Raw genomic sequence first — 20,035 nt, 5'->3', positions numbered from 1 at the left:
GGTGAAGAGACTTGGTCGTTTCGATCATGGTTGATGACGTCCTTATCGATAGCAACGAAATGGGAAATTATCACCAGTCGCAATCACGTTCACCTCCTCACATCACAGTTCACACTCAAAGTCTTCACCCAGACATTCACTTTTTGATACCCAGACCTCTCTACATCTTTTAACCCTTAAGAAAATGCCTCGTGATCCTCTGATTGGTCTCGTAGGCAAGCCATCGTCTGGCAAGTCCACAACGTTGAATAGGTGCGCGATGCCCCTCCACCCCCTCTCTCTCCTTCCTTGGACCATGGTCTGATCTAGTGGTTCCCAGTTTAACAGATGCCACGTCCAAAGTCGGTCCGTACAAATTGAAAAAGCATGTTTTAGGAATATCGCAGGCTGATTAGGCTCTCAGGTAACTTTCCGTAAGTCGTCCCGTCTCGAATCCAGCTTGGTGGCACGCGTCGCCAGTCGCATGGCCCCCAAGATATCTTTCCATGCGTGTGCCCTCTACCATTTCACAGCAGGCTAACGCGGAATGATAGATTCACCACAATCGATCCCCAGCGCGCAATCGGCTACCTCCAAATACCATGCGCCTGCGCACGCGTGGGCGCATCCGACCGCTGTAAACCAAACTATGGCTCTTGCGTCGATGGCAAGCGCTCTGTCCCCATTGAACTCCTCGATGTCGCGGGCCTGGTGCCTGGCGCGCATGAAGGCAAAGGCCTAGGAAACAGATTCTTGGACGACTTGCGACACGCCGACGCCCTCGTGCACGTGGTCGATGTTAGCGGGACGACAGACGCAGAAGGCAAGGCGACTCGCGGATACGATCCCAGTCAAGACATTGTATGGCTGCGCAGTGAAATCGTGCAATGGATACAAGGCAATCTGATGCAGAAATGGGGATCGATCAAGCGACGCCATGTCGCCATCAAAGCAACGGCCGTCGAAACCCTGCAAAACCAATTCTCCGGCTACGGCTCGACCTCGACCGTAGTCGCCCGCTGTCTCGACAAACTCGGGCTCAAAGAACCGCTCCAAGACTGGACGCCCGAGACAATCGAACGGGTAGTCGAAGCCTTCACGGACGAGAAATTCCCCACCGTCATCGCCCTGAACAAAATCGACCACCCAGACGCGGACAAGAACATTGCAAAGATAGCAAAAACCCAAGACCCACAAACCATTGTCCTCGCCAGCGCAATCTCCGAAGTCTTTTTGCGCAAACTCGCAAAACAAGGCTTCATCCACTACACCCCCGGCGCCGACTTCTTCGACACCCGCCAAGACCTCCTCGACGCCGGCGAACCCAAAGCCGACACCCTCAAACCCCTCGACGACAAGCTCGCCCAACGGCTCGAAAACTTAAAGGACATGGTCCTCTACCGCTTCGGCAGCACCGGCGTCGTCGAAGTCCTTTCCCGCGCCGCCCACCTCCTCGGCCTCGTCCCCGTCTTTCCTGTACGCAATATCCACACGTTTACGAGCGGGAGTTCTGGCGCTACCGCTGCCTTTCGCGATTGCGTGCTTGTGAAGCGGGGGAGTACGGTGGGCGATGTGTTTCGCAAGGTCATGGGTGATGCGCCCATGGCCTATGTGGAGACGGAGGGGGGGCGGAGGGTTGCAGAGGATGACGTGGTGGAGGTTGGGCGGAATGATGTATGTTTCTTCTTCTTCTTCTTCTTCTTCTTCTTCTTCTTCTTCTTCTTCTTCTTCTCTTCTTCTCTTCTTCTCTTCTTTCTCTCCTTCTTCTTGCTCTTTTCTCCCCCCTTCCCTTCTTTTCCCGCTGCTTTTCTTCTTATTCGTCAATGCTGTCTTTGTGTTGCACTCGTGGACCGTTGAAGCTGTGCTTCGTGCTTCATGCTCGTGCTCGTGCTCGTGCTCGTGCTCATGCTCATGCTCATGCTCATTCCATGACCACAGATATTGTCGTTTAAAGTCGGACGAGCGTAGTTGGCGTTGGCCGTTGGTTGGCGTTGGCGTCGGACGCGGAAGGAAGGAGTGGACATGAATGTCAAGGCGATGCGAGAGCGAGAGCGAGAGTGAGAGCGAGAGTGAGAGTGGCAAGGAGAGTGGCAAGGAGAGTGGCAATGAGGAAAGGTAAGAAAAAGGTAGGATGTATATAGACAGGTATCCAGTCTCAAGTCTACAAGTGCAATCTATCCCTCTCTCCTTGCTCCACCACCATAATGCAGAATTCTCACCCATGAAATCTACAAGGATCCATCCATCTATCCAGCCATCAACCAACCAACTACATCCCTAACCAGCACAGTAACAAACCAATCCTCCCGGATTCAATCATCAATTCTCACACAATCAGTAACCAATCCTCACGTTTTCAATCATCAACTCTCACATAGTCATAACCAATTCCCACATACTCAATAATTCTCCTCATATATACATACTCACTACCCAGTACCACCAACAAAGCAAAGTATCCACATGCCACCTCAAAGAGAAAAGAGTCCAAGAGATCAAAGGGGCGGAAGAGCGCCAAGTTGAACCCCAGCCACTCACTCTGCTGCAAAGTTGTTGTCTTGCATACACCAAAAACAAACAGTAGAAACTATGCCTTCTACGAGAAAATCCACAAGTTGTAATTGTTCAAAATGAAACAAAAGGGTTCCCAGTTAACGTTGCCCGCACTGGGTCGTTGCATTACATGCAGCTGGAACTCTTCTTCTCCTTGTTCCTCTCCTTCTTCCAACAACACAACGTTGTCAAGTGAGCATACATGTCCGAGATTGCGCTTTTACCCGACGAGAGCTCCACCGAAAAGAGTGGAGATCAAAACGACTACGCCGCAAACAAATGGTCCCAGGGAGAGTTCACCGGGACGGGTGCTGGAAGCAGCGCTCTTGGAGGCCGAGGGGGAGCTAGCATCGCCACCTTCATTTGCACCGCTTGTGACAGCACCGTCTGCAGCACCGGCAAGATCAGTGGACGAGGATCCAGCAGTCTGGGAGCCAGAGCCAGAGAGGCCAGGACCGTCACCAGCACCCTTGTTGAATAGTTCCTTGGCACCTTCGGGAAGGGCGGGGAGCTGGTCAGGCTTCATGGTCACTTCCCACGTCTTGGACTGGGGAGGGCACTCCGAGGGACCACCGTCAGACTTGTAGCCCCCGTCGCCGCTGGGGTTCTTGGTCCCTGCGAAAGCAGACTTGAGGGCCTTGTAGTCGCTGCGCTCCGTGACCGAGTTGCCTTTGATCTCGACGAGACCGTAGTTGGAGTCTTCCTGGGAGTATTCATAGACGAGACCGCCAGAGTAGACGCCAGTCATGTCGGTGCTGTACAAGCTCTTGACCTCTTCAAACTTGCGCTCGTTCTTGTTGCAGCCATACTCGGACAGGCTATGGTTGTTAGACCAGGTGGCGGGTAAGGGTACAGGCATGACTTACAAAATGGGGATGCTGTAGTTCTTGAACTTTTCCACCTTTTGGTCCCAACCAGAGGTGGTGTAGGACGAAGGGTCGCACCACGAATAGTCGTTGAAACCGAAGAAGTCGCTGCGAGCCGCATCAGGACCGCAGTTCATGTAGGCGGCCATTTCGTAGCGGTTCGACTCGACATCAGCGGCAGAGTAACCAACAGGAATCTTTCGGAGGCCACGGGCGTTCATGTAAGACTTGATGTCACGAGTGACAGCCTTGACGTAGGGAGCGCAGTTGGTCGTCTTGTCGTCGTTGATAACCTCGTTGGCGGAGAAGAAGAGGAGGGTGTTGTCGTACTTGGCAAACATTTCGACGGTAGCGAAAACGCTCTGCAGATAGACCTTGTTGTACGACATTTGGGGGTCGGCACGATTAATTGAATACTTGGGGGTGTTCAAGTCGAGAGCGAGGTAGATGCCCGCGTCAGCCAGAGCGTTCATGCACTCGTCGTGGTTGGCCGAGTTGTCGACCGTGTAGATGCGGACCGTGTTGATACCAAGGTCCTTGAACTTTTCAATGTCACGCTTGCAGCCATCCACATCAGCAATGGGATCTTTGGCGTCAGAAGCGCCGCCAGGCTGGTAATCAACACCACGAATGTAGAAGCGTTCCTTGCCAGCAAAGAATGCTTGAGGAGTGGGTCAGTCACGATCGAAGAGTGAGGGGGTTGAATTAGGGGGGAGATGTACCATTTCCCTTGACAGTCACCGGTGTGATGGCGCGCTTCTGGACAGCGGAGGGTGTCGCAGTGACGGATGCCACGAGGGCAGCTGCAAATGCTGCGGCCTTCATGATGTGGAGCGGTGTTGGAGTGAGGATAGTTGGATAGTCAAGTAGAAACGGGCGTGTTGTTGAAGTAGGTAGGGTGCCAAACGACTGTTGTGGGTATCGAAAAAGCAGGCACAGTGCCTGAAGAGGGCAGAAAACGAGTGTGTGAAAAGGGTGATGGATTGGAACAAGTAGAGAGACGGCCCTTCAAACTGTGATGTGGGCTGTGATAAAAGGGAGAAAGGGGAGAGGGGGAGAGAGAGAGAGAGAGAGAGAGAGAGAGAGAGAGAGAGAAGACAAGAAAAAGATTGCGGTTTCCAGGGAGAAGAAGAAGAAGGAGAAGGAGCGAGTAGGGGCTGCTTGTTTGAATGGCAGGAGGTCTGGGGTGGTGGCGGAATGCTCTTGCCCCGCATCCCTGCTAGTGCTCGTCAACACGATGCAAGCACAACCAAGCAGTCGATCCCCCCCTGTGACAAGCCCTCCACCAAGACCACGCAAGCCCCAACCCGCTGCCACTCTCCGACTGTGGGCCGAACAAGCTGTGGAGCCAAGCAATCGCCGCATGCTTGTCTAGCGTGCGTCATCCCGCTGCTGAAACGCGCGTTCAGCCCGACAATCCATTCTCCAACGCGCGCTGCTGGTGGGACCGTTGCGCTGATCGAAATCAGCCAGTGGTTGCAGTGTTGGCTGTTTTGTTGTGGGCTGTCGACATTATGGGGGGGGGGGATTGCATGTGAGATTGATTTGATGTGGAAAGGGTCATACCATCCTCCCTAGCTTGGCTTACTGTGTGTGGCCTTGAAGTATTAACTCCCTGGTAGCTAGTAAGCCCAGGGAGGGAGAAGAGGGAAAGAATACGATCCTCACATTCTAATTTTGGCATGCACTCGTATTGGGCCTCGAGGCTCCATTGGTTTATTGGGTGGCCAAACGGCCATTTCTATCTCTGGCGCGAGGTTACGTCAGTTCTATTGACCTGATGACTTGACTGCTTTGTTTCAAAGTAAACCCGGTCTGCTTGTATTCTGTTTGTATCCATCTTGACAAGTGCCAATCCTGATACAAAGCCGCATGAACAAATCTTCTCCGTGTTTTTGCGGTACAGAGAGACCAAGAAAGGGTGATTGACACTACTGGATGCTTACATCACCACGCTATTTCCTATCCAAGACGAAAGCCCAACAACGACTGAATAACTAACCGCCGCAGAGCATGACCACACAAGTTCCACTCAATACCAAAAAGAAGACAGTCTCACAAAAGCAAGCCAGGTATCATCCATGTTCATTTCAACACACCTGCCAAGTCTACTCCACTGTACTCTGTACATCACATCCACATCCACATCCACATCCCTCTTCCCTCTCCCAACCCCCCTACCTCCCCTCTAACCAACCCACCTCCAGCCTCCCTAAACACCAATCCACCACCTCCTCCTCCCACCACATGTACACGTACGCAATATGCGCTCGTGTATGAATTGTGAAAAACAAAACACAATACACAAGACAGTAAAAAGTCTACCAAGCGTTCGAGTCTACGGTCTCGAGCTCGGTGTTAGTTGGGTTTACTCTAGAAGGGTGGGTGTAGAGTGGGGAGTTGCGGAAGTATACTACTCTATGCTATTCTGAGTCTGCTGTACTGTCATACTGTCACACCCCAAGCCCAGGGACCATCATACCCTCGTACCATTATGCCCTCACGCCCTCCCCCCTCCACCCCTCCAACCAAACAATTCGCCCCAAGAGCACCAAGTAAAAAAGAAACAAAAGTTATAATTTCTTCCTAGAAATCCAGTATTATCGTTATTCGCGTACTATCTTTGAGACATGGGGGGGATAAAAGAGAGGAAAAACAACATGGATGACCATGCATGCAAACACATCGGCAACATCATACGTATGAACCCTTTCCCCCCCCCCAAAAAAAAAGGCCATGCACTCTCGCGCATCCACTCTTGCATCGGCAACTTCTCCCACCCCACCCCACCCCAACCCCCTCACTTCTTCACCGCCCCAAAATAAATCCCCAACACCAGCGCCAGAATCGCCAGAATCGCCAAGACGACAAACAGCGTCCACCACTTCAACTTGCGAGCCCGCCGCGCGCTCTTGATGCCCTCGTTGAGCTGGACATTGGCCTTTTCCGTGTCGGCCTTGACCTGCGTCGTTTGCTCCTCGGCCTGGACGACCTGGGCTTCTTGGTAGACGACCTGTTCGTTGAGTTGGGTGAAGAGCAAGGCTAGTTCTGACATGGTCTTCTCGATGCGTTGGATGTCGTTGTGGCGGGCGCGGACGGCGCCGAGGACGCTCGAGGCTTGGCCGGAGCGGTTGGATTTGAGCTAGATGGGTTGGTTAGTAGGTTGTTGGGTGTGGAATATACGATTGGTGGGGCTGGGTGGTGTAAGCTAGCGGGCAAGAGGGGGAAACAAACGTACGGCTTGGGTGAAGATGCCTTCGTCGCCCCAATCACTATTCTGCGCCTCGAGCACTTCCTCCTCGGTCGCCTCGGGATTGATGATCCGGTATTGCCGGCCAATGGCCTCGCGGTACCGCTTACTGTAATCCGCCTCCTCCCTCTGGAAATCCTCCAATTGCTTCTTAAACGTGCTCTTGAGATTCTTGACCTGGCTCTGCTTGAGGCTGTTGCCGGGGTCGCGCGCGGCGTCGCGCTCCAGGAACTTGATTTCATCCTTGATCTGCGTGTTGCGGATCTGCGTCTGCGTCACAATGGCTTCGAGCTCCGTGGACGAGCGGTTGTCGGGCGAGGACAGCATGCGCTGGTGGATGGTGGAGATGGCTTGGATGTCCGACGTGAGTTGATTGATGCGCTCTTTTGCGCCCGAGACGCGCGCAAGAAAGTCTTCTTGGCGGAGGGGTCGCGCGCCGTGCTGCTGTTCGGGGCCGCCGTAGCTGTTGCCGACTGCAGCGGCGCCGTTGTTGTTGTTGTTGTTGTTGTTGCTGTTGGCGCCGTGCAGGTTGGACATGGGCACATCGGTGTGGGGGACATTTTGCGTAGTTTGTTGGGCGTGACTGTTGTGCTGGCTCAAGGCTGCGCCGCCCTGCGAGTATTGCGACGGCTGGGAGTAGTTGGAGTCGGCTTGCTGCAGCGGCGCGGGGGGGTTGAGCTGCTCGTCATACTGCCATCTTCGATTAGTGGACCGTCTTGGAGTTTGGATGAAGATTCGCGCAGGGCAATGGCTGTTGGTCGGGGTCGGAGCGCTACTTACACCGCCGCCGTACGGGTTGGAGGAGCCATAACCGGCACCGCCATATGGATTCGACTGTTGGCCTGCGTATCCGCCCTCATTCTGGCCGTAGGGATTGCCTCCATAAGCATTGTACTGTTGCGACATAGCGGGCGTGGTTGTGGTGGTGGCGGTGGTGGTACTGCTGGTGCGGAATGGGTTGACAAGGTGAGGGCGATGGTACCGCGCAGCTGTGGAGCTTGCAAGTGCAGTGTCTTGAGCGGAAGCTACGGAATCGCGCTGCTACCTCGCTGACAGAGTAAGGCGATGCGAGCGGACGGGCGAACGAGCGAGCGAACAAACGAATGAACGAATGCGCGAGCGAGGGAACTTTGCGCCTTGGACCTGCAAATCAGCCGAGCAAGCGAGCCCCCGTGAGCGGCAAACAAAACCAACCAGGCAGCAAACCAAGTAAACGCCCAGTGGGTGAGTAAGGAAACCAAGTAGCCAAACCAAGTACCCCAACCGAACCCCAACCCGAGCCCATGTCTTACAACTCTAGGTCCAGTCGGTAGGTACACATCTACGTGGACATCTACTGAGCTTCTCTAGATTCCATACAACCAACTGTAATACCATAAAAACTGTACGTACCAGTACCAGTCCGCCCGAATGCTGTACAAGTAAAACCCCACACGTGACACCGCAGACCGGTTACCGAGAACCTACGCACGCCCAGCCCCGTCAGCCTCGCTCGCAAACGTCGTCGTTTCTTTTTTCCTCGATTCCTTTCGAAACCAAGAGACAATACCCATCATAAAATCAGGTATACGTCTGAAATTGGGGGGTATTAGATAAATTTCATCTCGACTCTGACCTGTGCAGAAAATAAAATCTTGTTTGGGAAAACCACCTCGTATCTCAAGTCCAACACCCTCTCTCCCCCCACCCTCATGCTCCCCCAAACCCCAAAACAACACAACCCATCTTCTACACATCCCGCCCTTTTACTTCCCTCTACCCACTCCCAACACCTGCGCCGCACCCTCCAACTCCCCCCAAACCCTGTCTTCCAACTCACCCCCACCATCCACCCCCCTCCTCCCCATCATCTCCATCTCCCTCTCATCAACCGGCACAATCCTCTCGCCCAACGCACCCCTCCTCCCCAACCACGCCTCCAAATCCTCCTTCACAGGCTCGACATCCCATTCCAGTGGCGCAACCTCATTGCTCTGGATCCCTAGCTTCGGGCCCTGCCGCCTTACATCCTCGATAATCGTAGCCAAGAGGGCCAACGAGTGGATTTCCGACACAGTTCCAAACGTGATTTTGGCGTGGGCCGCCCGCGATGACGCGCTGCTATTGATGCTCGAGGATGCGCGCAGTAATTGTTCAGGAAATTGGTTAACAAAGGACGATATCTCTGCCGCAATGGGCGGTCCGACGCTCAGCAGCAAGTTTAGACAGAGCGGTAACACGCCCTTCGTCCAGATACTGTGCATGCGTGCTGGCGTATCGAACGGTCCCATGCCCCCCGCCCGCCGGAAGTAGCATGTGATATTGGCCGTGTTGAGTTGGGAGAGTACACCATCTACAGCCATGGTTTCGGCAAGCGCAGGAATAGAAGAGAGGCTGAGGAGGAATAAGATACTGAGTTCTCCATACACAGGGTCTTGCACGCCGTTGTGATTGACGGTGAGCTTGTCAGCCCAGGAGAAGAGGGATGTCGCATAACGGGTCGTGTTGTGATTTGCAAACAACAGCGCAGCTTGAGACTGCCACTTGCTCATTTCTGGGATTGCGAGGATACGTTGCAACAGCGCGGTCAACAAGGCGAAATCTGCTGGTAAGACCGAGGACGGCTCGGCATGGAGTTGGTTCGCCAGACTGCGGAAGCCCCTGGCGACCGTGTCTGTTAGAATTTCAAGGAGCAGAGTCGAAATAGATTCGGTATATGTGTTGTGACTTGCGGGCACTGTACCGCGGAAACTTGAGCGTAAGTTTGTTTCTTCACTGTCGTCGTTGTCGGAGACGAGGTGGAAGTGTAGGACGAGGTAAAGGATGCGAAGCAGGGAGCGATAGTAGTAGACACTGTCGCTAGAGAAGACGCTGTCAAAGTCTGCCGTAGTGGCCCGGATCGCGTTCCAGACAGGCGTGAGCAGTTTTCGTGTTTCTGCCGACGACACTTTAGCGTCGACAAGTTTCTTGAGAAGAGCAAAGGCGAGGTCGGCGCGGACAATCATGAGCTGACCGAAGAGAGCTTCCGGAAGGTTGGTTTGTGTGTTGGCGAGCATGCATTTTGTTATGACGCCGTTCAGCACCTTCACCAGACGCTCATCCTTGCTAACGACACAACTCAATTCAAGGGCAAGCAGCTTCCACCCTTGGAGCAGGAGTATTTGCGATTCTACCAAACCGAGGTTGAAGTTGGCTTTCTCGAGGTCGCTGGCAATGCCGGTCCCTTCTTTTGGCCCCAACCATTTGCTATCAAAGCTCAAGAGTCGTTGTCCGAGCTCTGGATCGTAAAAGAAGGCCTTACCGAAGACCTCGGGATACAGTGTTGTGCGTTTGAGGTTCGCAAGGGAAACACCAGGATACTGCTTCTCGAGATTCTTCTGCAAATAGCTGTGCAAAGACGAGTTGTACGTTGGCAGGTCCAAAGCGTTCTCCTCTAAATATTCAAGACTTGGTACCACAGATTTGAGAACCGTGATATCTCCTACCTGTCGTGAGCTGTGGAGGTACATGGATATGACTTCGCAAGCCAGAGATGCGAATCTGTTCTGGTATGAGCGCTCCAGGATCTCGTTATTGGTCCGTAAGTTCTTGGGCTGCCTTGCCATCCATTTCAGAAAGCCGAGCAACTTCTGGACGAGGTCTTTGCGATCGCGAAGATCGCCCATTGCCCATGACCAGTTGTTTTGTGCTGACGAGACGAACTCAAGCATGGCCGTGTATAGTGGCCACGAGATATTGGAGGCCTCCTTCTCCGGTAGTACTAGACCAGAAATCGAATCAAGGGCGCGTGTAAGCAGTGCCTGGTTCCTCGTACTTGAAGCTGCGTCAGACTTGGTGCGTAGAGACTCGCGCGGAGTGCTACCAGTAAGAAGATATAACGAGAACCACTGCTGTTTACATGTCACCACAGCAGACAACAGATTCCACACATTGATCTGAATGTCTACAATCCGCAGAGGCTCGTCTAACTGAGACAAAACACTCAGGAAGTTCTTTGCGGTTCGTGGTCCCAAGTGACCTAAAAGTGAAGGTGGTTCTTGATGTTCTTTCTGTTTACGGACTGTCCGAGTGGCATCCTGCCCGGCCATCTCAGAATCGCGCGGTTCAATGACACGAACAGCGCCACGAACAAGCGCCTCCAAAAGTAACACAACCTGTGATTTCCAAGCGTCGCTCGTCGCGTACAAGCGTGCTAGAAGAGGTGTCGCCTTGAACAGCTGCTGTTCGAGATGTGTCCAAGGCTTGTTTAGTAATATGGAAATTCTGACAAGTATGTCAGAGAAAATCAACGTGGTGCGCGTTTGTCGGGTCCACAAAGCACTTGAGCTAGTAAGCAGTGTCATGTCATCAGTACTGACACCAATCACCAAGGCCGATAAGATAGGATTGGTGAGGACATCGCTGTTTGATGGGGTAGTGTATAGCTGGGTGAGATACTCAGCAATCGGTGCGATGGACTTTGTGAGCTTGACGGAGAGTTGGGGTGCATCATCTACGCCGTACGCGAACTTGAGTATCGTGGTGAAAATCTCGCAAATCGCAATGTTAATTTCTGGGCGGTGCTCGGGCTGTGAGTATTTCCAGCTCAGCGAGGTCTCGTATATGCTTGCCAACGTCCTGCCAAAGGTGAAGAGAACAGTGCTTATAATCTTGTCGGAAGTGCCGCTTTCTGAAGGTGCTGGTGCATTGAATCGACTGAGTGCTTTTGTGGGGACTTTGCGAGAAACAGAACGCTCGACGGCATCCTTCACAAGGCCTTTGTAAATCCTGATGCATCCAATGAGGAAGTCATAACGGCCGAGCACCATCTCTGTACCAATCAAAATCGTAGCTAGACTTCCGCTACCATCACCTTCGAGCAAACGGCTCCTAGCCAGCCAAGGCCATACTCTGTGCGGAGTGATGATGACCATGGCTTCCAGGAAGTGTGTGCACTTGACCAGGAGCTCCAATGAGGCCTCGTTATTTGGTTCCTTTGCAAGATACAACAGTTCTTCCTCGAATATGGCAAGCATGATACTGAGGGTATCTCGACTTCTGTCAGGATTGATGTCGAGGTGCTCTAATAACTCATCTGAGCAGATTCCCTCGGAGGATCGCAGAGATGAGTGCAGCAAATCTGCAAAGAATCCGATGATCTCGCTGACAATCTCCCGAGGCGCCGGTAGTTGTGAGAAGCTCTCGACGGTCTGACTTCCAATTGGATAGGTAGACAGCAGCTGGCATAGGTAGGGCAATGTGGCATGTTGGTGGTACCATATCGCGACTTCTGGTTGTTTGCCTCCATCTAGCCTGATCCCTTCGGTCCCTGCCGCTATTCTCATGGTTTCCTCGCTTTGTGTTGATGTGCTTGACAGAAGCAAGCGGCCTTGATTGCCAATGCTCGATGCTGGCTTGGGCATGAACAGAGAGAGATCTTCTGTGAGAACGACCCAATCCTTGTTCTCTTCTTCACGAGTCAATTTGTAGCCCGTAAACCCTGGCGGTATAGCTTGCATCAGCCGATTTGCGTTTGTAAGCTTCTCAACGAATGTCGGCATCCCATTCTGCAAAGTTTTGTCGCCTCGGGTCAGAACACTGCAGAACTGCAAGAAGGGCTCCGTCTCGTAGGGGTATCGCAAGCGGGAATAGTCGAGAAGCGCAGGTCTCAAAACATCCTCGTCTTCGAGGAAGTATGCTACGACCGGATCTGACTGCTGAGAAGGATCGGAATCTACCCAGTTGCGAAATGTCTTTTCCCCAGCAAGGATTGTGCATGTGCTCGCAACCAAAACATCAGAGTAGCTAACCACATTGTTTCCTAGCGTAATCCTCATCAATTGAAGGTACAAGAGTCGAAGTCGATCCCGGGAGACACGGTCTATGTCGGTTCCGAAAGCAGGCACACCGATCTCGGTGAACTGGGTGACGATAGCGAACACATCCAGGGCCAAGGTTGCTAGAATCATTGCCTCATATGGCGGCCTGTCGTTAAACAGATCCGGATCGCTCATTCCACGGACGGCCGAGGCACACTCCTCGAGCGCCGAGGGGGAAGGCATGGGATCCTGGGAGGGTTGACTGAATTCAAGTAGGCGCTCACGCTCCTGTTCCTCCTCAGTCGCTCGCTGACAGAGTACAAAGGTCAGCACACTCCAGGCAAGAATGGCAGGCGTAGCAGGACTGTGTTCTAGCATCAAGGCCTGTGCAAAAATGTTTGTTATGCTCTCGACAATACCTGTATTGAGAGCGTAACAGGACGGGTCCCAGTGTTTGTAATCTCCGGATGAAAGATCGTCGACAATGACGTTGGTTTTAAGAATAGCTAGGGATACCAAAGAAACCAAGACCTGTATGACCGGGATGAGAGGTGCCTGTCGGGGACTGACGACAGGAAAGTCACGGAAAAAGCCACGGCCGGCAAAAGCTGTGAGCCAATCTTCGACAGTGACGGCAGGAACAAACCCTTTGACAATTAAGTCGGCATGAACGAAGGCGAGATGCAAAAGATGGAGCAGTTCTGTGGTCTGCGCGACTACCCAGTACTCTGAGACGGTTTCCCATATGGACGGGTCGACTGCAAAGTCGCAACCACTGTCTAACGAGTCGGCCCTCTTGACCACGGCCTTGAGACATTCATCGAGCGCTTTTGCGCCCGAATCTGTGGAAGCGCCATTTTGTCTCGTGGCTACGGCCTGTCCGAGCTCTTCGATCCAGCCAGCGCCCACGCTCATGTAATTGTTGCCATAGCTAGTGTGACTGCGCAATTGCGAGGCCGACCCCCACGAGACGAGGAGTTGGCTGACACGGATGATGGAAGCACAGGTGGAGTGGTAGGTTGCAATGATGCGCAGCTGGCGGAGATGGTCTGCCTTGAGCTCGTTGTTCCGCGAGGCCAGCGGCCTAGTGAGGATAGATGAGTTGGGCATGAAGGTGGATGCACCTAGATTGGCCATTCCTGCAGCGTCCTGAACGCTCAGCGCCTCTTCTTCGGTGAGGCCACTTAGCAGCTGGGTGGCAGAGCGACCTTGCCATTCCTGGACTACAATCTGCAGGGCGGCATACTCTGAGATTTGCGCCTCTTTGGAGAGCCACAGGCTGTCGCGCTTGATTTCTTCGATGTCGTAATGTGCGTTGGGCGCAGGTGTGACGTTGATTGGAGCTGTCTTGGAGTCGAATTGGTTCTTCTCCTGCGTTGACGGGTCTGGGAAGGGCTTCCATGGTCGGCTGAGCGTCTCGACATTGGCCGGGGAGGTGAGGAACGCGCGCAGGGCGTCACTCCTCGATGCGGTTTCGGGGTCGCAGAGGGCGCGGTAGGCAATATCCCAGGTGCTGGCCAAAAGTCAACCTGACGATCAAAAGACAGTTTTTTTTTTCTTCTTCTACAGGTAAACAACATACACTAGCTGCTGTTCGCCGGTGAAGCATTTGGCCAGGTCGAGCTCGGGGGGCTGGATCGGGGCCATGGTGGCGCTGCAGTGCGCTGGTATGGGCTTGGGCTATCCAAAGGCCATAGAGGCGTTGTGTGGGTGTGGGTGTGGGTGTGTGGGCGTGGGAGCGTAGAGAGGAGTGAATGTCTTGTGTTTGGCATCGTTGACCAGGGAAGTCGCGTTGAAAGACAGGGCTGTGGCGTCGCTAGTCCAATTGTGGCGTCACTAGCGGTGGCTTGACACCAGGCGTGTCCACGCACGGTCAAGCAATGCGAGCTGTTCAAAGTCCATCTTCAGTCTGTTTGACAGACAAAAAGGTAGTCAGTTTTCATTTTTCATTTCTTTCCTTTCGAGACTTGCATTACAGTTTACTTGGTGCAGAATCTTGTCATGCCTCAATGCATACAGTCTCTGGATGCTGTTGTCCCACCTCATCGGAGATTCTGGTGGTTGGCCGTTGTGCAGCACCTCCGTAATTAACTCCGCACTTTCAACCTCTCAGTGGAGTAACTTAGCTGACGTACAGTAGTCTCGCCGTGTCGATTGACTCACCCCGCCGCCATGAACCATCACACTTTGCTTGCTTTCTCCTCTCCACACCTCCTTACCTTCCCCCACCCTACCTACACGCTGTGGCCATTTATACAGAGGCCACCCGAACAAATCTGCAAGTGCTGCTGCTCCCGCCTGTCTTGAACAAAGCGCTCTTCGAACTCCAACTTCGAGTCACCCCTCAGTAACGGTGGAAAGAGTGCTCCTCTGTACACTGCTCCGGCGCATAATACCAGAGGCCACTGTCATCGAGCTGCGAGGGCAATAATACCCAACAGCCACACAATGGCTTCCCCTACACTGATCGACCACTCGCCCAGGAACCCCGACCTGTCTCCACCCATACCAACCGCCTCCAATGTCATTCTCATTGATAACTACGACTCATTCACCTGGAATGTATACCAGTACCTCGTATTCGAAGGCGCTACGGTCACAGTTTACCGCAACGATGAAATCACCCTCGATGAGTTGATTGCGAAGAACCCCACTCAGTTGGTCATCAGTCCGGGCCCAGGACACCCGGAGAGGGACGCTGGCATTAGCAATGCAGCCATCAAGCATTACAGTGGCAAGATTCCCATTCTGGGTGTTTGCATGGGAGAGTGAGTCTATTTCGACTCCAATTGACCAAAGACACCCGGAGCTAACATGAAAGTAGACAGTGCATCTTCTACAGCTACGGTGGCACGGTCGATGTCACGGGACAAATCCTACATGGCAAGACTTCACCCCTCAAGCACGATGGCAAAGGGGTATTTGCAGGTGTCGCCCAGAATGTCCCCGTTACAAGGTACCATTCGCTCGCCGGTACCCACGGATCACTTCCCGACTGTCTCGAAGTCACAGCCACCATACCTGCAAATCCCGATGCCAAGGTCAGGGAAGTCATCATGGGCGTCCGCCACAAGGAGTACGTTGTGGAGGGTGTGCAGTTTCACCCAGAGAGCATCCTGACCGAGGATGGACGCACGATGATGCGCAACTTTTTGCGCATGCAAGGTGGTACCTGGGCGGAGAATGAGAGGATATTAAAGGAGACTGGAGCCCTAGCAGCAGCTAATGGCATGAACGGGGATGCAAAGAAGGACAAGCAGACGTCGATTCTAGAAAAAATCTACGAACACCGCAGGGCAGCCGTTGCTGAACAAAAGAAGATACCGTCACAGCGCTTCGAGGACCTCCAAGCCGCATACGACCTCAACTTGGCACCTCCTCAGATCGATTTCCCCAAGCGTCTTAAGCAATCGCCTTTCAAACTCTCACTGATGGCCGAAATAAAGCGCGCCTCTCCTTCCAAAGGCGTCATCTCACTCAGCGCATGCGCCCCCGCTCAAGCAAGAACCTACGCAAAAGCCGGCGCAAGTACGATTTCCGTCCTTACCGAACCCGAATGGTTCAAAGGCAGCATTGATGACCTGAAGGCTGTGCGTCAAAGCCTCTCAGGCATGCCCAATCGCCCCGCTATCCTTCGCAAAGAGTTCATCTTCGACGAATACCAGATCCTCGAAGCCCGTCTCGCGGGCGCAGACACCGTCCTGCTAATTGTCAAGATGCTAGAAGAGTCTGTTCTCCAGCGCCTATTCGATTACTCGCGTTCCCTCGGCATGGAGCCCCTAGTTGAAGTGCAAAATGCAGATGAAACCGAAATTGCAGTCAAACTCGGAGCACAAGTCATTGGCGTTAACAACCGCAACTTGGTAAACTTCGAAGTCGACATGGAGACTACCAACCGCCTCATCAACATGGTTCCCAAAGAGACCATCCTCTGCGCTCTTAGCGGTATCGCGGGTCCTACAGATGTCGAGCCTTATATCCAGTCTGGCGTCGGCGCTGTACTCGTGGGCGAAGCCTTGATGCGCGCCTCAAACACTGCATCATTCATCGCTGAACTTCTCGGCGGTTCTTCCACACAATCATCAACCTCCATAGACGCACCTACAGCGCCAATGGTAAAAATATGTGGTACTCGAAGTGCAGAAGCTGCACGCACAGCCATCGAATCCGGCGCAGACTTCATAGGGATGATTCTCGCTCCTGGTCTCAAACGCACAGTCTCCGCATCCACCGCCCTCGCCATCTCCGAAACCGTGCATCGTACTAGGAAACCCGTCATCTCCAAGTCATCGCTGATGGCAGACGTCAAGCACGGAATCGATTTCTTTGACCACGGTGCTTCAAGGCTGCTCAGTACGCATGACCGCGCCCTCTTGGTAGGTGTATTCCGCAACCAGAGTCTCGAATACATTCTTCAGCAACAACGCCTCCTTGACCTCGATGTCGTCCAGTTGCATGGCCAGGAGCCGATCGAGTGGGCCAATCTCATTCCTGTTCCCGTGCTGCGCGCTTTCAACCCTGCGGATCATGGGATCGGGGCCAGAGGGTTCCATGCGCTTCCACTTTTGGACGCCGGATCGGGCGGCAGTGGGACAAAGTTGGATCTAGGCGAGGTCAAAAAGGTGCTGGCGCGGGACCAGGGACTCTTGATTATCTTGGCAGGTGGATTGAATCCAGAGAATGTGGGCGCTGTGTTGGAGGAGATGGGCGAGTTCAGAGGGAGGGTGGCGTGTGTAGATGTGAGTAGTGGGGTTGAAGAGGATGGCGAACAGAGTTTGGAGAAGATTAGGGGGTTTGTCAAGGCTGTGAAGGGTTGAGGGATGTGACTATGAGCATGAAGGGTGATGTTCAGTATGAATAGCATGGTTTTGAAAAAAAGTTGTCATGAATATCCGTTAAGTGTAGGCCCATCTAGTAAAAGATCCGTCCAATCAAAGACTCCAAGCCCTGGTATTCTAAACCTCCCCAAAGAATCCATAAGCAAACTCCCCATCAAACCACACACCATCCCTCCCCACAAAATCCAATCTCAACCCCCATCTCTCACATTTTGATTTCCTCGCCCCCCCCCAGCAAATCTCCTCATCTAGGCGGAAAAAAACACAAATCACAACCACGCTCTCAAACCTCCCGCTGGCTGGGAAAAGGCCGATCATCATATCTCTTCCGGACTCTGGCTCCTAGTCCCACGATGCCCATGCCCACACGTCCAGTGTTCCCACTCGATATGCTGGCCCCGTTGGCTCTTGAAGCATAAGCTCCAGTTCGAAGACCAGCACCCCCACCAGCACCAACAACCGCACGCAAACTCGCCTCCGCCCTCGGCGTCCCAGAAACCCCATTAATGAAAGGCTTATTCCAATTTGTCGTCTTCTTAACCCCCGCACTCTTCCCAAGCCCATCCAACCTCCCAGATCCATTTCCCCTCTCCCCTCTCCCCTGTCCCCGATTCCCCAACACTTCAACACCAGCGCCACCCTCCTCCTCCCGCTGCTTCTGCAACAACACCTCCGCGCCAACAACGCCTTCCGCGCTCAACATTTCATCCACTCCCGGCAACCCGAATCTATTCCGCACATACCGGGTTTCAGCATCACCTGCACCAGACACCCACGCCTCATCTGCAAATACATCACCGCCCACCTGCGGCAGCAATCCCATCGGCAGCCCCAAGTCTGGTTTCTTGTAGATGTAGGGTTCTATGCCGAGTATAAGGGCGCGTGTGTGCTGTGTGGTGCGTGCGGAGGCGGCGAAGCGGTCTTCCCAGGCGAGGTGGGTGAGGTCGCGGAAGGTGTGGCGGAAGGCGAGGAAGGCGGGGGGGAAGGCGGAGTGGTGGGGGGTGAGGAGGGATGTGTGTGGTTTTGTGGGGGATGGGGGTGGAGTGGAGGTGGAGGTGGGGTTGAAGGGTGGTGGTGGTGGCTGTGGTGGTTGCGCTGGCGTTTCGGTACCTGGATGCAGGGCGCGGATGCGTGTAGCTAGGTCCTGCGGTATGGAGTCTGTGTGCTGGGAATTCCCTGCTGCTGCTAAACTGGCGGTGGTGGGGACGGGTTCGGCGGGCGGCGTGTACTGTGCTATGACGCAGTATGTGTGTGGCCGGGCGTGGCTTTCCAGGAGTCCAACGTGGTAGCGTGCGAAGCTGTTGGTGGAGAGTTTACTCCGCGCGAGTACGATTTTGTACTCGAAGCCTGTGCTGTCCATGTAGTAGTGGTAGAGATCTTTCCAGTGGGGGTTCTTAGCTTGTTGTGCTTTTGTCGGGGGGGAGGAAGAGGAAGAGGAGGCGAGGGGGAAGGGAAAGGAGGAAGTTTGGGTCTGGACGGGGGATTTGGAATGGGAGGGCGATGTTGAGGCTGGGGAGGAGAAAGGAGAAGAAGATATGGGAGAGCAGGAGTGAGGCATTGTAGAAGTAAAAGGATCTACAGCCAAACCAACGACATCCTCACTCTGCCTTGCACCCTCCTCCCTCTCCAACCTCCTCTTCCTCAAATCCTCCCCCGCAGACACAAACGGCACATCCGGGACCTCAATCTCGGCGCCGAAAAAGAAACTCCTCGACTTCTTCCTCTTCCTACCCGCCGTCCCTCCCTTAACAAACGTACCTGTGCCAGTCAGTCTCGTAATCCTCTCACATCCCTCGCGAAATTTCCTACCATCCACCACCGCCCCCACCCTCTTCAACACCTTCCCCTTCTTCTTCTCCCTAGTTAACGACTCCCACGTGTACTTTTTCTCACTGAGCTTGCGCCGAGCCTGCAGACTGTCGTCGAACCAGTCGAAGCTGACGATCCACACGCGGCCGTGGTCCGTGGCGCGCTGGACGGCTGGATGCGGCTTCTTGAAGGCTTCTTTGGAGGCGAGCAGGTGGGTTGTCGTATTCTGGACCGTGGGCGTGTAGGTGCCTCCGTTGGCGAGGATCCATTTTTTGATCTGTGGGGAGTCGTGGGGGAGGGTACCGGCTGTGCAGAGCACTAGGTTGCGGAGAATCGCCATGTGGAATGGGATGTAGGGGTTGAATATGTGAAATGGATTAATGTAAATCAAGACTCGCGGATGTAGGAGCCAGGTTTTGGAAAGATGGGTGGCGTGGGCGTTTTATAGCTAGGGCTGGCCATGGTCATGGTGAAGGACGAGACCTTGTGTGAATTGCTGAGAGCTCGCCTTTTGCCCTACATCTCTCACTTATTTGGCGTTAGATGGAGGCTCAAGTGATATTGTCCCGATCGCGGTCGCGGAGTCTGCTCTTGCGAGTGAGAGAACGGCCTGAGGAGATTGTGAACGAGTCCATCATAGTTGAGCCACTGTACAGCTCAAGGCAAAACCAAACCGCATGAACACATAAGTTGATTGTGGGTGACCAATAGAGGGATTTCTTGCAAGGACATTCATTTCCACCGCTGTTAAGCCTCTCACAAAATTGCAGTGAAGATGCCGTCGATAGTCGAACACACGCGTAGAAATGAGACGTCGAAGGAACCTGCGTTATTGCAAATTCAAGAGATGCAAAGCGCAGGATTATATGGATATATCAGTATGCAAGTAAAACCATTGTGGAATTGGTAGTACCGTTATGGAATTGCACACAGGCCATGACAGTAAGCCATGTGAGCAATCTG

At 53.5% G+C, this 20,035-nt stretch overlaps 7 protein-coding genes across 7 annotated transcripts; 3 read left to right on the top strand and 4 right to left on the bottom strand.

Moving 5' to 3' along the window:
- Nucleotides 1–184: 184 nt before the first annotated feature.
- Nucleotides 185–1,947, top strand: IAQ61_007541 (uncharacterized protein; the record flags this gene model as incomplete). Its single annotated transcript, XM_066097624.1, has 5 exons — nucleotides 185–252; nucleotides 320–345; nucleotides 404–413; nucleotides 534–1,653; nucleotides 1,918–1,947. 5 exons carry the CDS (start codon nucleotides 185–187, stop codon nucleotides 1,945–1,947), a joined length of 1,254 nt encoding a protein of 417 aa, XP_065952121.1.
- Nucleotides 1,948–2,158: 211 nt separating this feature from the next.
- GEL1_2 (beta-glucanosyltransferase) lies at nucleotides 2,159–4,595 on the bottom strand. The gene is made up of 3 exons (XM_003842273.2): nucleotides 4,121–4,595; nucleotides 3,399–4,059; nucleotides 2,159–3,350 (listed from the first exon to the last, which is right to left on the bottom strand). Exons 1-3 carry the CDS (start codon nucleotides 4,221–4,223, stop codon nucleotides 2,753–2,755), a joined length of 1,362 nt encoding a protein of 453 aa, XP_003842321.1. The 5' UTR covers nucleotides 4,224–4,595; the 3' UTR covers nucleotides 2,159–2,752.
- A 1,603-nt stretch (nucleotides 4,596–6,198) lies between these two features.
- IAQ61_007539 (uncharacterized protein) lies at nucleotides 6,199–7,554 on the bottom strand (the record flags this gene model as incomplete). The annotated part of the gene is made up of 3 exons (XM_066097623.1): nucleotides 6,199–6,540; nucleotides 6,637–7,338; nucleotides 7,429–7,554. The coding sequence occupies 3 exons, from the start codon at nucleotides 7,552–7,554 to the stop codon at nucleotides 6,199–6,201; spliced, it is 1,170 nt and encodes a 389-aa protein (XP_065952120.1).
- A 646-nt stretch (nucleotides 7,555–8,200) lies between these two features.
- On the bottom strand, nucleotides 8,201–14,072 carry IAQ61_007538 (uncharacterized protein; the record flags this gene model as incomplete). The annotated part of the gene is made up of 3 exons (XM_066097622.1): nucleotides 8,201–8,220; nucleotides 8,546–13,938; nucleotides 14,008–14,072. The coding sequence occupies 3 exons, from the start codon at nucleotides 14,070–14,072 to the stop codon at nucleotides 8,201–8,203; spliced, it is 5,478 nt and encodes a 1,825-aa protein (XP_065952119.1).
- A 362-nt stretch (nucleotides 14,073–14,434) lies between these two features.
- IAQ61_007537 (uncharacterized protein) lies at nucleotides 14,435–14,776 on the top strand (the record flags this gene model as incomplete). Its single annotated transcript, XM_066097621.1, has 2 exons — nucleotides 14,435–14,508; nucleotides 14,566–14,776. 2 exons carry the CDS (start codon nucleotides 14,435–14,437, stop codon nucleotides 14,774–14,776), a joined length of 285 nt encoding a protein of 94 aa, XP_065952118.1.
- A 97-nt stretch (nucleotides 14,777–14,873) lies between these two features.
- Nucleotides 14,874–17,242, top strand: TRP1 (bifunctional tryptophan synthase trp1; the record flags this gene model as incomplete). The annotated part of the gene is made up of 2 exons (XM_003842277.1): nucleotides 14,874–15,193; nucleotides 15,250–17,242. 2 exons carry the CDS (start codon nucleotides 14,874–14,876, stop codon nucleotides 17,240–17,242), a joined length of 2,313 nt encoding a protein of 770 aa, XP_003842325.1.
- Nucleotides 17,243–17,546: 304 nt separating this feature from the next.
- Nucleotides 17,547–19,412, bottom strand: IAQ61_007535 (uncharacterized protein; the record flags this gene model as incomplete). The annotated part of the gene is made up of 1 exon (XM_003842278.2): nucleotides 17,547–19,412. The coding sequence occupies one exon, from the start codon at nucleotides 19,410–19,412 to the stop codon at nucleotides 17,547–17,549; it is 1,866 nt and encodes a 621-aa protein (XP_003842326.2).
- Between the last annotated feature and the right edge of the window lie 623 nt (nucleotides 19,413–20,035).

This window comes from Plenodomus lingam (genome assembly GCF_022343315.1).
Source record: "Plenodomus lingam strain CAN1 chromosome Unknown contig_3, whole genome shotgun sequence".
Classification (NCBI taxonomy): domain Eukaryota; kingdom Fungi; phylum Ascomycota; class Dothideomycetes; order Pleosporales; family Leptosphaeriaceae; genus Plenodomus; species Plenodomus lingam.
This window is presented reverse-complemented; position numbering and strand designations above follow the sequence as displayed.

Bases quoted from the DNA above. Each gene is read 5' to 3' on its own strand.
- GEL1_2 (XM_003842273.2), bottom strand. From the start codon at position 4,223: ATGAAGGCCGCAGCATTTGCAGCTGCCCTCGTGGCATCCGTCACTGCG. The intron at 4,060-4,120 runs GTACATCTCCCC...CCACTCCTCAAG, and splicing joins GGTGACTGTCAAGGGAAATG to CATTCTTTGCTGGCAAGGAA. The intron at 3,351-3,398 runs GTAAGTCATGCC...TAACAACCATAG, and splicing joins AACTACAGCATCCCCATTTT to CCTGTCCGAGTATGGCTGCA.